The sequence below is a fragment of the Zosterops lateralis genome (assembly GCF_965231275.1).
Source record: "Zosterops lateralis genome assembly, chromosome: 11".
NCBI lineage: Eukaryota > Metazoa > Chordata > Aves > Passeriformes > Zosteropidae > Zosterops > Zosterops lateralis.
Genome location: NC_139771.1, coordinates 4,437,321 through 4,453,223, shown reverse-complemented (window position 1 = coordinate 4,453,223; position 15,903 = coordinate 4,437,321). Strand labels below are relative to the sequence as shown.

The following is a 15,903-nucleotide window of genomic DNA, read 5'->3' as shown; positions in this document are numbered from 1 at the left end:
GAATGTACATGAGCAGCCAGGAGCCATAAGAGTGCAGAGTATTTCAGCACCAGCTTTAGGGCACTACACTGAACAGATAATTCAGGGAAAAAGGGATACAGAGCTATCCTGTTTTCTCAGCTAAAGAACTGCTAATGCCAGGAGTGTGGTGAACACATCAAAGACCACAGAAATCCCCAACAGTAGAATCTGGTACTAATAACAATACATCAGCAATGATAATGTCTTTGGTACAAACTTGTTCCAAATGCCGGAAATAAAATCTGGAAACAAAGAAGGAAATCAATCACTTCACTGTAATGGGAGAAGAAAAAGACCTGAATTTGGGCCTGCAAGAGGTATCTGCAAAGGCAACTGTCTGAATAAGATGTGACAGCAGTGTGGGTGCAGAAGATGTGCTGTCAGGTCTGCACAAACTCTGCTGGTAATTTTAATTCCTGTGCTTGGAAAGGCTTGGGCTGTCAGGTCTGCAAACTGACCTCCCTCACAGAGGGAACAGCCATGTTCCAGCCCTTGAGAGCCCCAGAAAGCAAAGAGCTACCTTGGGGAGACACAATGAACCCCATTGAAAACTGACTTCCCTAACCCCAGCTGCTGAAAGTTATTCCAACATTCCTGTCATTACTATTTCCAAACTGACTGCTATGAGGTTCAACAAATGCAGATCACATAGGGACAATATCCTACATCTCTATTTGCTGCACTGCATAAAGCACTAATCAGTGGTTTGAGAGGCAAGAAAATCTCCTCGAAGTCATTCCAGCTGGAGATCTTCCTCTCATTTCATAACTTTAATAGCTTTTTTTGCAATTAAGAAAGAAAGAAATATAAGGATAGAAAAAAAAAAGAAGAATGAGAAAATTGCTAATTCTTTGAAGAGGCATCTTTGCCCTATTTTTACCATTCCATATGAATTTGTGTTTGAAAATTCCAAAGATGTTCAATGTATGTATGTCAATATCTACAAAAGCAAAGCAATGTAATGCCCTTGTATTATATGAATAGGATCCTAGCAGGGGATTTGGAAAGTGAGATGATGGCATTGGCAGTGTCCTTCACCTGGAAGAGGTTTCACATATTTGTACTGACAAGTGACAAAATCCAAGTGCTGATCACTGCCACTGCTTCCAGTTCTCCAAGTGCCCACACTTAGGTGTTAGGACACCAGCCCCCTTGCAGGCAGAAGGTGCAGGTGGGCATTCACTCAAAGAAAAACATTTTCCTGCAAATGCTGGCATCTTATATTTATACACTTAAGACACTGACTTCCAGGCTTACTATTACACATGATTAAATGAATACTTTATTAATTCTCTGATTTCTCTGTAATAGCACCAAAACCTTCCTGGCGTTTCTCACAGCTGTGCCTCCCTAGGACATCACGTTCCAATCACAGTACCATAGGTCAGGTCCTGTGCTACTTCTGAGGATTTCCATCCAGTTAAAGACTCATTTATCTGCTGCTTAAAATACTCCTGGACTTCAACCCATGGTACAATGGAGCTGTGTCGCAGCCAGAAATGAAGAGCAAAACTTTGATCCACAGCACCTGTGCCTAACACACTCAAACTTACTGCTGCTTGGAAGGCAAGGTGCAGCCCACATCAATGGAGTATTTATGCACTGGCCATGGATGTAAGTCCCACTTAGGTTCTCCCTAGGGGTGCAAGAGGGCTTAAGGAAACTTAATTCTTCCAATTTTTTCAGCACAAGAGTAAATCTCCCCCTAAAACTGTGGCTATACATGTAAAAATCTGGTTAAACAATTACAGGAAGCCAGTGCCACACTACCCTTGATTCCATTTCCAGCTCTCCCAGCCCTTCCTTCTGTGGTCCCAGAGGAGCAGGCAGCAGCTCCCAGAGGATACCTACTCTCATGGCCTCCTGGATGTGGTCCTGGCGCACAAGCTCGGCTGAGCGGTCCATGTACCACTTCAGACACCGGATCAGCTCCCTGGAACAGGCAGGGAACAGAGGCCTTCAGCACCACTTCTCACAGTCATCAAACATTGTGGTTTTAGGGAGACATCTCTAAACCAGTCTCGTTTCACCTTATTTCAGTGGTCAGTTACAGTTGTCCTTGATACTGAATTTACATAGTATTTACATTTATTTAAGTTTCAAATCCAGAAAATTATTTCTTATCTGTAATTGACTTGGACCATGAGGAACACTAAGAGAACATAAAAAAGATGTTATTAGAGAGATAGTTTTGATAAATGTATGGTTCTAAGACCAAAATATACTTTTGTTTTAATAAGAAATCCCAGCTCTCATCTCAGTAAGAAGCTTTTAGAAACTGAGATCACAAAGAAAATACCTGCATCTATTTTGCCAAGTACACGAGACAATCTGGACTAACTTACAAAGCTGTATTAAATCCATGTTTTATTTCAGACATCAAGCTACCAAAACCCATTAGTTTTGTCTGAAAGAGGTGCTAATTAACACAAAGCAGAATACCTTTTTACCCTCTGAACGTGACAACCTTCCAGTGTTGTATATTATCTATGGATTTTCACCTACCATTGATAGAGTATTTTTATATTTATTTTAATTGCACAAAAATGTGAATTGCTTAAAAGAATCAAAAGAAATTTATAGTTTTTGTATTTTATAGTTTACTGTGGCCAAAGATAGAATATACTCAGGTATACAAAAGCAATGGTCTAAAAGAAAGAAAGAACAACACCCTGAAGGGTGACTTACTGCTTTCAAAAAGTCAGTCTCATTTTCTGATGCAACTCTTTTAAATACCAGAAAATAAGGCAGAATCTTTAAAGTGACAGTTAAATTTAGATTTCTGCCCTAATGAAATTAAATTGTAACCAAATAGAACACCTTATGTGAATATCTGTCTACTTTAGAAGTTACAATTAATTCTCTAAGCTTTCACACAAGTTGTGCATCCCAACATCCTTAAGATGAGGACTGCATATGCTCTTGGTAGCTCATTTGTCTCACTTGCAGACTGATAATGAGTTGTTGCTGAGTATCTCTTCAGTTTAAAAAAAAAAAGAAAGAAAAAGATTTGCCAGTCCAGAAGGTCAAGAGAAATGCCTAATGTGGCCATGCCCAGCCACTGGTGACATTTAGCAGATTTTCCCTTCAGCTGTGCTGGAAAACTTCCAGGTGAGCAGCTCTGCTTTGGGGGACACTGCTGCCAGGAAGGCTGTGATTCTGATGGTGCCACCATTCCCAAGCTTGGTGATGCCACCTCTCAAAGAGGGGAACACAAGACCTACTTGTAAGCCAGAGCTCCTGCAAAGTGCTTCTGGATGTAGGTGTCCATCACGGGGCGGAAGTGGAAGTACTTGCTGTCACGGAGCAGGTTGATGATGAACACCTGGGAACATGGAGAAGGGAGCCCAACTCAAGGAATTGCAATTGCTGCCAAGTGTCCACAAACAAGTGTTTCAAACTAAGGAGCATTCAAATACATGAGCTGCTTTAAACAGTCACAGTTGTGTTCTCAGGTATGATTGGTTGCTTCTCCCACATGAGAGCAAATACTGGTGCCCCTGGATGTGCTGAGGTCAGCCTGCCCTCCTCACCCAAGATCATTACAGAAATCACAGCTGAGTATTTCATATTTGACAGAAGCACAATAGTAGCAACATGATCATAACAAACTTAAAACTCACTGAGCATGAGATAAATAACAATCCAGCAGCTTACCAGAGACTGAAAGACCAACAGACCATACTTCTCTGTGTTGTCATCCAAAACTACAAACAACGTGTCCAGAATGTCTTGTAGGAACTAAAATGACATCAACAAAGAATTTCAACTTAAATTTTATTCAGAAGGTTATTTCTCCTCTGCTTTAATTAGTTCATACATTTCAATATCTTTGTGAAACACTTGCCAAGGACAAATCACTTCAGGTTCACCTATGTGATGTGACAGATTTTAATTTGATTTTACATAGAAAAATTTTTATCTCTGCAAAGAGTATTTTCACACAAAAATGATAGAAAATCAAAAAATAAAAAATATGTACTATATACCTGATTTATAATTTTGACTGAGTGTTCCTCTCACTTTAAGCTGACTGGAAGTGCTGCCTGACACCAAACAACTCGCTCTCATTCTCAAATCACTGGTGTCCCGGGTACTGTTCAGCATCAAATCTGAGGCTGGGCAGTACATTAAATTATGTTTAATATTGAAATCTTTGTTAAATGACAGAAAGTAAAGCTTTTCTAACAAGCATTAATTGGGGTGAGTTACATCTTGCCAATTGCTCCTTTCACCCTTAACTCCACAGCTTCTTGAGCACTGACAGTTCAGTGATTTTCCTTGGGAAAGCACAGTCTCCAAAAGGATGAGTGTGAAGGAGAGTGCTGGAGATCGTTAACTGCACATTCTCTCATAATTTTTTAATCTACTCTACCTAAATTTCTGATGTGGACAACAAGAAATAAATTATAACAATTTATGAAGTCTCTAAAATGATAAAATATTTTTTTTTCTGAGTTATTACATTCTGTTCTTCATATTCCAGTGCCAAATGACAGCTGATTTATGGGGAGAATCAATTACTTCTCCCCATGAAATAATTCAATCCATATCTTTCTTTTTCATTCTCTATAAAACCTGATACTGCCCTACAAACAAAGTGTACAAAACATGACATTCTTGAAGAATTTCAATATAAATGGGATTTGTGCTCCCCCTGTTACTGTTACCAAGTTACCATGAAGAGTAACATTCCAGATATGGCAACACTCAAATGAGTTACAGTGAAGTGGCTTTAATGACAAACTGCTTAAGTGATAGGGTTTGTCTTCAGTTTCTTCTCCTTGTTGTTTGTGTTAGAAATCAGCTTTTACTTACAGATTTATAGAAATAAATCCTAGGGAGAGTTCCCAGCACACCTAAGATTATCAGAGGCATATCTGGAATGCAGTTTGTTTTGCCGAGACCACAAGTATTCAAACACAGTTGGAAGTTCCTCGGCCCTAAGGAAGAAGCTCAGGCCACACAAGATTATCATGTGGAGCAACAGTGGCTACAAAACCTGGTGAGATGATGAGCTGGCAGACAAAAGACTGGTGCACTGCTGGCTGGAGGCACCAGAGAGGGTTTATGCCTGCACCAGCTGCTGTGTGGGACTGCAGACTGGAACCACTGGTGCTGAGGGCCCAGCACATGTGGCTGAGAACATTTGACTAAGGATTAGCTCTGGTTTGATCCCACAGACTGACTGTGCACTAATGTCTCAAATGTATCTTCCAGTTTCACTTCATAATAAAATCCCAGTTCCTACAGGGCGGAAGTTCACAGTGTGAATCAAAAAACACAGTAAGAGGGGGCCTTCAGAAGTGCCTGCAGGTTTGAACTCACTGCTCACCACAGATACATCCAAAGGCTGTAAGTTCATGTAGTACCTTAACAATCTCCTCGCCACTGACATGTCTCAGTCTTCCCAGAATATCCATCACTCGATCTGGGTAAGCTTTCCATTTGAGCAGGGCAAGCAGATCCACTGCAGAGAGAGGGAGGAAGAGCTAGAACCCCACACAGAGGGAAGCGTGGCAACCCCAGACCCACCAGAGATTCATCATGTTGCACTTCACCACTTGATGCAGTTCATACTTCTTGGGAAATGACATATATATATATTTATATATGTGTATAATGGAAAACAAGAAGTAAAATATGGAATGAGTCAATATCAATACTGCTAATGGAGAAAGGAATGGGGAATGGTAAAGTGCTTTAAAAAGAGTAAAGGCTGCATTTTTCCCTGTGTGACTTGACAATCCACTTCTGTCTGTTCATGTTTTAGGGATGTTGCTGTAAAAAAAAAATCTTATTTTACTCTGCTCTGTAAAAGCCAAGCAAAACAAACTCTGGATTGTGTAAAAGTGCTAATAGTGAAATTTTTTGCTCTCTTTCCTAATTCCCGCTGCCTTGGGCAGTTCTGAGGGATCAGCAACTCACCATTCTGGGTCAGTTTGGTAGAAGAGAGCTGTGTGGAGACTGAGAAGGTCTCTTTGGTGCTGCGCTGGAAGATGAGGCTGGAGGGGATGTTGGGGCAGCCATTGTAATCCTCCTTGCAGCAGGGCAGTCCCAGGTACAGCGCGTGGTTGTTGAACGTGCTGTTCTCATCACACTGCGGAGGCAGCACAAGGGATGCAGTTGTACCTTGGCCATCTCATCCCACATGCCCACAGCCTGTCAGCAGCTCCCCCAACAGTGCCTGTGTTGGGATTTTTGTGGGTGCACATCAACACTTCTAAGGAAAAGCTGTGCTTGGGGGCCTGGACACAGACCCAGAACAGACCCAGCTCTACAGAGTGGTCTCCAACCACTGCCTCATTAGAACTCATCAGATTTTCCAGATGTAAACTTAGTGCTGCCACCTGAAAATTTACTGAACAAATAAACCCAAGTGAATCAGCAGAAAGGAAAAACCCCCAAGCCCAAATCTCTTGCTGCAGGGCTGCCAAGTCCTGGCCCTGCAGAATGAGGCATTTGAATCCAGCACAATGTCATCTTACAAAGGCACAGAGCAATGCCTTAGGCTGGTAGAAGTGCTGAATGCTCATGAACACCAGCGTGTTTGCAGTCAAAATGGATGGGATTAATAGCAGATAAATCATCATCATCAGGATGGAAAAGGTGAGCTGCACCTAGAATAGAAGGCTCTATCCAAACCATGTGAATTTGAATGTATAAAATTTTGAAACTACTATTAATCTGTTCCTCACATACATCTAATAAAGAGGAGAAGGATAATGTAATGACCATTACTCATTTAAGTAATGAAGTAGAGATGAGCAGTGAAAAGTCTGCAGAGAACTGGTACCTTATAAACATAGAGCTCATGGATATCATCCGACAAGGTCGTGCCATCATCTCTCATCAATGGGGTGAATGCAAAACCAAAGAGCTTCTTTTCTCCCTTGTCTTTTGCTGCAGCAAGAGATAGAAAGAAGGAATTATATTTGTGCATAGCCTCTCTGTCAATATATACAAGATTACTCACCAACTTCTCCACATCCCTGAAGGAAAACAAGCAGCTTACAGAACAAACAACTTTTCTAATTCTAATTTCTTTTTTCTAGTTCTATGTAAAGGACTGATAAGCTTCAAATCAAACACAGACATGCCAAACAGCAAAATCTAAATTGTTTATCCTGCAAAGAAAACATTCTACAGAAAAAACACAACAAAAGAACAGCAGGGACAAACATCTACAAAGTGCTGTGCCCTGCACTGATCGTTCATCATGTTCTCAGTGTGCCGTTCGATAAACTCAGCAGAAGGCTGTTTAGCAGTGTATTCCCTGTATTCCTGGCCTCTCTTTGCTGCCTCCCACCCAGTGGCAGCCTCAGGCAGCAGTGGCAGGAGCTGGGCACCCGTGGGCACTCACTGGAGCAGTGCCGGAACTCGAAGCGCAGGTGGGAGCCGCGGAAGCGGTCGATGGGGATAGGCAGTTTGATGATCTCGCCCCAGCGCGGGCTGTTGTTGTGGTACAGCACAAAGGAGTGGTAGGCGCTCCTGCTCGGCTCCCCCGAGCCCAGGCTGATGCAGTCCTGCCACCGAGGGAAACAACCAGCATTAAACACATCACACCACCACCCCTGAATCGTTCTATTGTCCAGTGACAACCCTTAGATAATTCATGGCTTTCTGTAGACATAAAAGACTCAGAAGCAGAAATTCAGAGACAATGAAATGTGGATTTTTTTAGGAGATCTTGAAACTTTGTTTTGGGGCAAAGGGTGAACTAAGACACCTGTAATACTGGGTGAATCCCAGTATCTTAGGATATTGTTTAAGCTAAGTTTTCCATCAAACACTGAGTAGATGCAATAAACATCTAAGTCCAAATATATACAATTCAGTCCAAAAAACAGGCCATAGCAGACCATCACTAGTAATATTAGCCTTCAGTGAAGAGATCCTTTAACTAGATTTCTGCTTCACTATCTCAGTTCAGAAGTGAAAACTGACCTTTCCAAGTTCTTTACAAACATTCATCTTTCAAAACTATGACTATCCAGCCTCACCAAGTATCCCATAAAATTCTAATCAAGTTACTTCCTCAGTAAGCAGAGAATTTCTGTGTAATACTCATCACCTAAAAATGTAATTGGATCTAAATTTCTGCTTTCAGATATAACAAACTCAGAGATTTTGCCCAATCTGTGCTTCACAAAATACAGATGAAGAAAACATTAACTGATATTGTTTTAGAAAACAAAAATTTCTTAGAATACAAGTGAAGGAAAATAGGATAAATATTGAAGTTCTGAAATAAGGTCAGTAAAAGGTCCTTTGTGACAAAGACATGGAGCAGGAAGCACATTTTTTAATATATGAGCACTAACCCATGCTCTAGACCCAGCAGTAACAAAGAGATCCAGGAGATACAACATCTCATAAAAGCAAGCAGAAAAAAGACAGTTTGGAGATTCTACACTAGCATGTCCAAGGATAATGAATCCAAGAAGAAACAAGCTAAGTAGACCAAGAATAACTCATGCAATATAAATTCTGATGTAAAAAAACCCCATGGAACAGTATGATGACAAGAACTGCTACTGGTCATTTCCCCAAGGCATCTATAAATTCTATCCCAAGAAAATACCAGAAATGTTTTTTTAAATCTGTAAGCCATCTGACTGGCCAGTCAAGAACATCCCATTAACCACACCCAGTTAGTTCAACCTCTGGCAATAATCTGCTGGCTTTGGGAAAGTTAAGAATTTGTGAAGGAGCCCAGAAGGGAAGAAAAGCTCTCTGGAATTCTGGGATACAGTGCAAGGACAGCCTATGTGGACAGAGACTCACTGCAAAGGCTCTGATCCAAAATGAGTAACTGAAGGCTGAACTCACACAACTCAGTCCTCTCAAATAATCCTCAGTAACCACATGGGATGAGCCACAACCCTACATTTGTTTAATACAGCAACAAGAATTAATTGTTGCAGATAACAACAGCTTAGCAGAGAGCAGTGCCAGTACTGCAACCCAGAACTGTAAGATCCCAGTTCTATTCTGCAGCAAGAGTAAACAGTTTGGCTTCAACACAGCAATTCCAAAATCTCATTCTGCATTAGGCTCTTAGGAGCAAACAAAATAGTATTTCTATTTCCTCTACAAGATACAGTAAAAATTCAAATTGTAATGTGAGCATTTTTTGTTCCATCAAGGAGCCACCTGCTCTGGCTGACAAATGGTCAGTCTTTGAATGACCTATGAACTTCTTCCTATGAACTTCAAATAAATGAATAGTTTCTCCTTCTGGTTGTTAACTTAATTTTCATGCAGTTATACTACAAATCTATAGTCTGAGGAGGGCAGACTGGTAATTCTTTAATTCTAAATTGTGATCTGCAAAATACAAACTGATCTCCAGATACCTGGTGACCTCGAGACCCAAGTAAGCAAGGGAATTAGAGGGAAGAGGCAGGGTAGAGAAGCTAAACTAGAAAAACTATCAGGAAATTTCTATTGTTAAAGGTGTGCCTTGCAATTCATAGGCTATTCCTGCTACTGGAACAGAAAGAAGAAAGAAGTGAGAAATGTGTCAAAGGATTTTTTTTTTTTTTTTTTTTCAGACTATATTGAAAGATACTAACAATTGAGTAAGACTGTTTTGAGAAGGAAATACTCATTTTCCTTTTGAACAGCACTACATTCTGGAGGTAATTTCACTCCTTTCAATAGGACTATTTCTGGATCAAGATACACTCAGCAGCAATGAGGAGCTGAGAAAATTCTCATTAATGCTGTGTATGGTTCTGCTAAGGGCTTCACGAAGGCACAATTCAGATTTGGATTGTGCTGCTGGTTGGGACAAGTTTAAGGATTTTACTCTAATATGAAATGAAAACTCTGGCCATTTCCTCCTATCCTATGTAATTCTGCACACAGTGTCTCTGTTGGCAGCTCTGCTCCAGAAAGGCCATGGGGCAGGAATGGTGGAGGGTTATTCCAGCCAGGAAAAGGAACCAGGATTCCAGCCAGGTGGAGCAGTGCTCCAGGATCAGTGAACTCTCGGGGTTCTGCCCACATTCACAGGCATCATGAATCACCAGGAGCCAAAGATCTCCCAGACACAAACCAAGTGTCTTTGCTGCTTTGATTGCAACTACACAGAGGAGCAATACCATAAAAACTGGGACACAGAGTTTCTTTTAAATATGTAGCCTAAATTTTAAAACACCACAAACATCCTTATATATAAAGTCTCTCCTTTATGGCAAATCCTGGAATGATTTAGGTTGGAAAGGACTTTAAAGCTCATCTTGTTCCAACCCCCTGCCACGGGCAGGGACACCTTCTACCAGACCAGGTTGCTCAGAGTTCCATCCAGCCTGGCCTTAAGCACTTCCAGGGATGAGGCAGCCACAGCTTCTCAGGACAATCTGTTTGTCTGATTTTTTTTCTAATTGGACTGACCATCCTTTACAGCGTTTGTGTCATGCCTGTTCCCACTCTCTCATGTAAAGCCTCAATGTACTTTACAATATTAATAACAGGCAAAGACAATGAAAAACCAACTTCATCTCCTGAATGACCACTCTAACCAAATCATTGCAGTTAAGACTGATAATGTCTAGAAATTATCTGGCTTTTGCATGCAATCATTAGGCACCATTATTAGCATAAGCATTTGAAGATGCTGATGCTGCAGTTTGAGGGACTTCTCAGACTGAAATCAACTGATGATTTAAACTTTGCCACTCAGTTTGAAAAGCTTAGGCAGAAAAGGAATCTGATCTTCCTGCAGCAGCTCTGAGCACAAATGGGTTCCTTACAAGAAATACACTTTACTTTTAATGAAACCACAAGCAGTTGTAATGATGAAAGCTCTCCTTTCAAATAAACCAACATATTGTGGCAATGTATTTGGTACACACTTTTAGGTGTTTAGATTCTCTACTGGAATGGCTACAAAGCCCATTTTATTGCAGTGGATGTAAAAGAAAAGGGAGGGGGAAGTTATTTCTGATTGCTGCTCATGCTGAAGTACTTCCTGTTTACTTCTCTATATTCACAACCTCCCACCCACCTCCTTGTCTTCAATAAAACTAAAAAAACAGGAGGTAAAACAGGAAACATAAACAATTCCCATCCCTAGGTGGAATGGAGCCAACCCAGGGTGAATTTTTATTCAAAGTTATTTTCCAGAACTACATTCAGTACTGTAACCCAACAACTCAGATTTAGAAGTCTCCCTTGGAATCACATTTCGTCGTGTTGTATGACACACATTTAATTTTAGATATGCCATATACTCCTCAGTTACTCTATTTTTTTTTTTACTTTAGCCACTGACATCACATTTGGAAATCACACAGGCTTTTCAGTTCATGAGTATTTTCTCCAAGTCTTCTATCCCCATATAAGGGAAATGCTCCAAATCCTTACAGATTTATAACTGACCAGAATACAGAGCTTACAAACTTCACAATTGAAAAAAAAAATTATTTTAGCTCTTCCCTTGCATCAGAGCCTCTGGAACAGAGAATGCTCCTGCAGGGAACACCTGAGGCTCCCAGGGAAAGCAGCTCTTACCTTCAGGATTTCCCCATCGGCATAGAGCACGTACATGGTGACCTCGATGTTCTTCTGCACACTTTTGCCACCCCTTTCAAAGTCCCCCTTCTCCAGGGTCAGGTACAGGTCATTCCGGATGTCACCTGCAGGGACAGAGTGGAGCCACAGCCTTAAACTCCACAGGGGACACGAGGGCTGTCCCAGTTCCATTCTGCAAATTGTTCTCTGTGTTCTGCAAGACGATGGCTGATGCCCAAATCATTCCAAGCAGCAAGTTAATTGTTAATAAGGATGAACAGTTTAATATCAGTGCAGAAAATCAGACCATTGTTAGTAATGCCTTTAATAATGTGAATTCAGAGTCAATACTGGTTTTAAGTATGTAAGTAGGGAAGGGAAAAACACCTCTTACTGCTATGCTGTGCCTCGTTAGCTGAGCTGGAAGTGTCAGGCTGAGCCTGACTAAACATCCTTAGCTTTCTATTTCCAATATATTTTATGAAAAGTAAGTATTTTTGTGATGATCAGAACAACATTATGTTCAGTTAGCCTTTCAAGCATTTTCTATATTTTTGTAATTTCCTTTTATCATAACTATAAAACAAAAGCATCCTTTTTGGGAACCTGATCACAATTCAGTTCAGATGGATTAGGAAGGAATTATAAATGTAACTTTTGCTTGATTTCTGGCTGGCCTCTGGTATCCATATGCATGGCTACATGAAAGCAGGCAGTATGGAGACTTGCCAGCTTCTCACTACGTCATCTTCAGGAGCTTTCAGACCAAATTACTATATTCAGAAATAGAAATGCTTGTGTCTCAGTATCTTGTTATTCTGAATTTCACAGACTCTAGCTCACTTGGTTCGATTTTATTTTAGAATCTAATTTGGGAAACTGCTTTCAAAACTTATGTGGGCAGTTCTAAGGCCTACACCAAAAGGACAGCAGGTAACACCTATTTTTCTCTAGGATTTAGTTACTGATACCATTTTATGATGGTTCACACTCAACAATTCTTTTCATTTACTTGCCAGAAATGCAAACACACTAAAGGGCAATATATAAAAATACACAAAAAACCCCTAAAAACAAAAATCCCAAACAGACAAAAGCCCCCACCAAAACCCCAAATAAATGAACAAAAAACCAACCAAAAAAACCCAGACAAACAAAATTTAAACCCTTTCAAGGCAAGTATTTTGTTAATCAGCCCCAAGACACTAAATAACAAAGTAATGGAACAAAGCAGACACTCTTTCAATGTCTGACTTCTTCCACTTGGAGAAGCTGATGCAGTTAAATATCTCTATTAATCAGAAGCACAATTAAATAAAGCATCATTTGCTTTCAGGCACTGAGGGACATCCTTTTGTGCCCCTCAAATCAGCACTTCAAATCCTTCCTGAAGTCTAAAACCCCACAGAACTTGTTCCTTAATCTACTGTAGGGACAAACAATAGAAGCTTTCAGTCCTGTCTTTGCTTTCCATTTTATTTCTGGAGATAAGAACAACTCTTTCAGCATGGAAAATCCAGCTCTGCGGCTGCCAGTCAGTGTTTCCTGGTAGGAACCCTCTGTGAATAGGAATCTGTGTGCAGAACATGCTCCTTTTCCTGCAGGGCAGTGCTGGGAACACCTTCCAGCCAGAGGCTGAGCTGCCAGGGGGCTTCAACAGGGGAAAGATGACAGCAAGAGCCTGGTGAAAGACCTGGGATATTGGATCTGCTTTGGCTCACCAAAGCACAGCATTGAATGCAACAATCCACAGGCCACAACAGAGGAAATTATCTTAGGCTTCAAAATCAAGCTGAGATACCTCTATCCTGATTGTAGGGATATCAATGGAATACAAAATTCATCACAGAATCTGATTTAAGTTGGGCCTTTTGTTTTGAAAATGCTCCTGCTTAACAGACTCCATCCCTTTTTCTCAGCAATTTGCACAATTAGGAAAAAAGTTTCAATTGGTATGCTGTAAATCTTATTAGAAATTAATTGTACTCACTCTAATTAGCATTTTGGAGCTCCCGACTTATGACCTCTTTTCTGGAAGGCAGTCTGGCTACACAAAGTGTAATGTCAGATAGCAAATAATTTTCCAGTCTAAATTAAAGGCAGCATTTAGTTATATATAGAATCTTATCTTCTATTAAGCTTAACAGGAGGGATATTACTCCACTAATTAAAAAAAAAAAAAAAAAAAAAGCCTTTGGGGTGGAGTGTAGAGGGATATTAAAATCAGTGGATTTGCATAAAAATAAAGGAAAAAGATGGGGAAAAGTATTGAAATATAACAGTGCATCTTCTCTTGTAAAAAATAGTCTATTGGATCTTCAAAAATACAAAAGGTCACTACATACAGTAAAAATAGGAAATACATGTATCTAACAAAGACAAAAACCACTTAACCATCAGGTAAGGTGATTATTTTGGTGGAAATCACCTTTCTACAAGAAATAATCTCCTTTTCCTAACATATCTGTTGACCTGAGGCCTCATAAGCCTCTTGCTTTTTTCCATTTGCTTGTGATTTTGAGGGATTTGAGCTCTGATACCCCAATGGGCAGCACAGAACCCAGAGCAAATGCCTGAGCACAGAGTAGTTTATTGCAATCCCTGCTCTGGTGTGCAGGACCAGAGAGAAAGCTCAGTGCCCTGTGGGGCTGGGCATGGGACACTTGGCATGGGACAGCACCATGGGGGCATCAGCAGGAGTGGCCTGGGCAGCTCCAGCCCTGAGGCAGGAACCTGGGCACATGGCTTGGCTGGATTAATTCCATTGGAAAGGGACAAAGAGATAAATAATGAACTTTATTTTAAGATGTCAGACCTTTCGTGCAAATGACTGCACAAACAGCCTTGTGCTTGTGACAGTAAATCCTGCATTTTGGGGAAAATTCAGGCTGGGACCTCAGCTTGGACCACAGAGGCTTCAGGCCTTCCCAAACAGCAGCACAGAGCTAAAAACTGGGTGAGCTGTGACCTCCCATCATCAGAACAGGAATAAAAAGTGCTACAAGGCCAGTGGGCCACGAGTATTTATAGAGCAAAGCCTGCTGATGTCATTTGAAGCTGAAGTCTCTGCTGGATGGCTGTCAGGGATGAACTGAAAACCTCATGAGAGTTTTCAGATTGGGAATTGTTTCAATGCCCATCTCTCTTTTCCAGTTAAAAACAAAAGTAAACTTCTTTTCAGCATAATCCATGTACTTGTTATATACAGGGTTACTGACATTAATTCCATATCAAATGCCTTGAAAGACAGTATTTTCCACTATAACATTAAAAATAATTTTCTCTTGTTATGGGGCTCTTCCTTTATCAACTCCCTTCATCTTCATTGAGGTTTTGTTTTTCTGTTTTAACCTATTTATGAAGCCCAATGTCCAACAGTTGTTTAAATTATAAATCATAAATTATAGCTTGGGGATGTTTTCTTGTACGAAAGGAAATCCTTTCTCATATCACCTGAAACTATTTTAATGGTAATGGGGGCAAAAAGGAGTAGTGGAAAAGGCTACATGAGCCAAATATTGATTTTGCATTTGCAGTATAAAGGAATGTACTGGAAGACTTCCAAACAATTTTTTAAAATAATTTTCAAGACTTAATAACCTGAAGCAGCCCAACAGCCACTCCTTGTCTAGTCTCCAGCAGAAGAAATGGGAGTTTATCCTGACAGGGTGTGTAGGTTTTCCACTGCAAGACTGACCAGTTACTTGTACTGCAAAACAGGAACAATTTACAGGAACTGCATGCATTCAACCAAACACTTTTTATTCAGGGATCCTAAAGATTTTGGACACTGAGGACTGGAATGGTCCCTGTTTTGTGCAGAAGAATACTGCATCAAAAAAGGGTACATCATTCACAGAAGTTCCTGCAGGAGAAAGAGACATAAATTTCTGATCACTTGATTCTAACAACTCTTTCTGAGCTGTCAATGCTTTGTGACTTTGTGGACATGTAATACATCCCTGCAAGCTGGGGAGAAGTGGCAAATCCCAGAAGTCTGCATGTGTGGGTCTAGTTTCAACTAAGTAAAATAGCTATTTATCCAGAGAATATTGGATTTTTAAGGTGAAAGTTTAGTCTTTTACAATTTAGGCAGTCAAGAGGAAAAAAACCCAGAATATTAGTGTTTAGGTCTATTTTTATGAAATTGCTGAGCTGATCCTAATCACTTAGGGCCCCACATGATGCACTGTCTGCTGGACTCTGTAACACCCCCAGGTTTGGCATCTCTTCAAAAATGGTGGCATTTCACAGAAGAGTGAACGGACAGAAAAGACAATCAGAGTATCTTCCACAATGGATTCTGAAGAAAACCCAAACATGTGCATTCATGTCCCATCTATAAATGAACAACCAGAACAA

The 15,903-nt window shown here is 40.5% G+C and overlaps 1 protein-coding gene across 1 annotated transcript in view; it reads right to left on the bottom strand.

Moving 5' to 3' along the window:
* Positions 1-15,903, bottom strand: part of DOCK3 (dedicator of cytokinesis 3) — a gene marked incomplete at its 5' end in the record, with an annotated part of 197,309 nt that overhangs the window by 58,762 nt on the left and 122,644 nt on the right. Inside the window, 8 exons of the mRNA XM_083869273.1 lie at positions 1,873-1,954; positions 3,246-3,346; positions 3,679-3,762; positions 5,394-5,491; positions 5,950-6,121; positions 6,818-6,924; positions 7,385-7,547; positions 11,542-11,666. Coding sequence (XP_083725399.1) covers positions 1,873-1,954; positions 3,246-3,346; positions 3,679-3,762; positions 5,394-5,491; positions 5,950-6,121; positions 6,818-6,924; positions 7,385-7,547; positions 11,542-11,666 — 932 coding nt within the window. The remainder of the gene's footprint in view (positions 1-1,872; positions 1,955-3,245; positions 3,347-3,678; positions 3,763-5,393; positions 5,492-5,949; positions 6,122-6,817; positions 6,925-7,384; positions 7,548-11,541; positions 11,667-15,903) is intronic.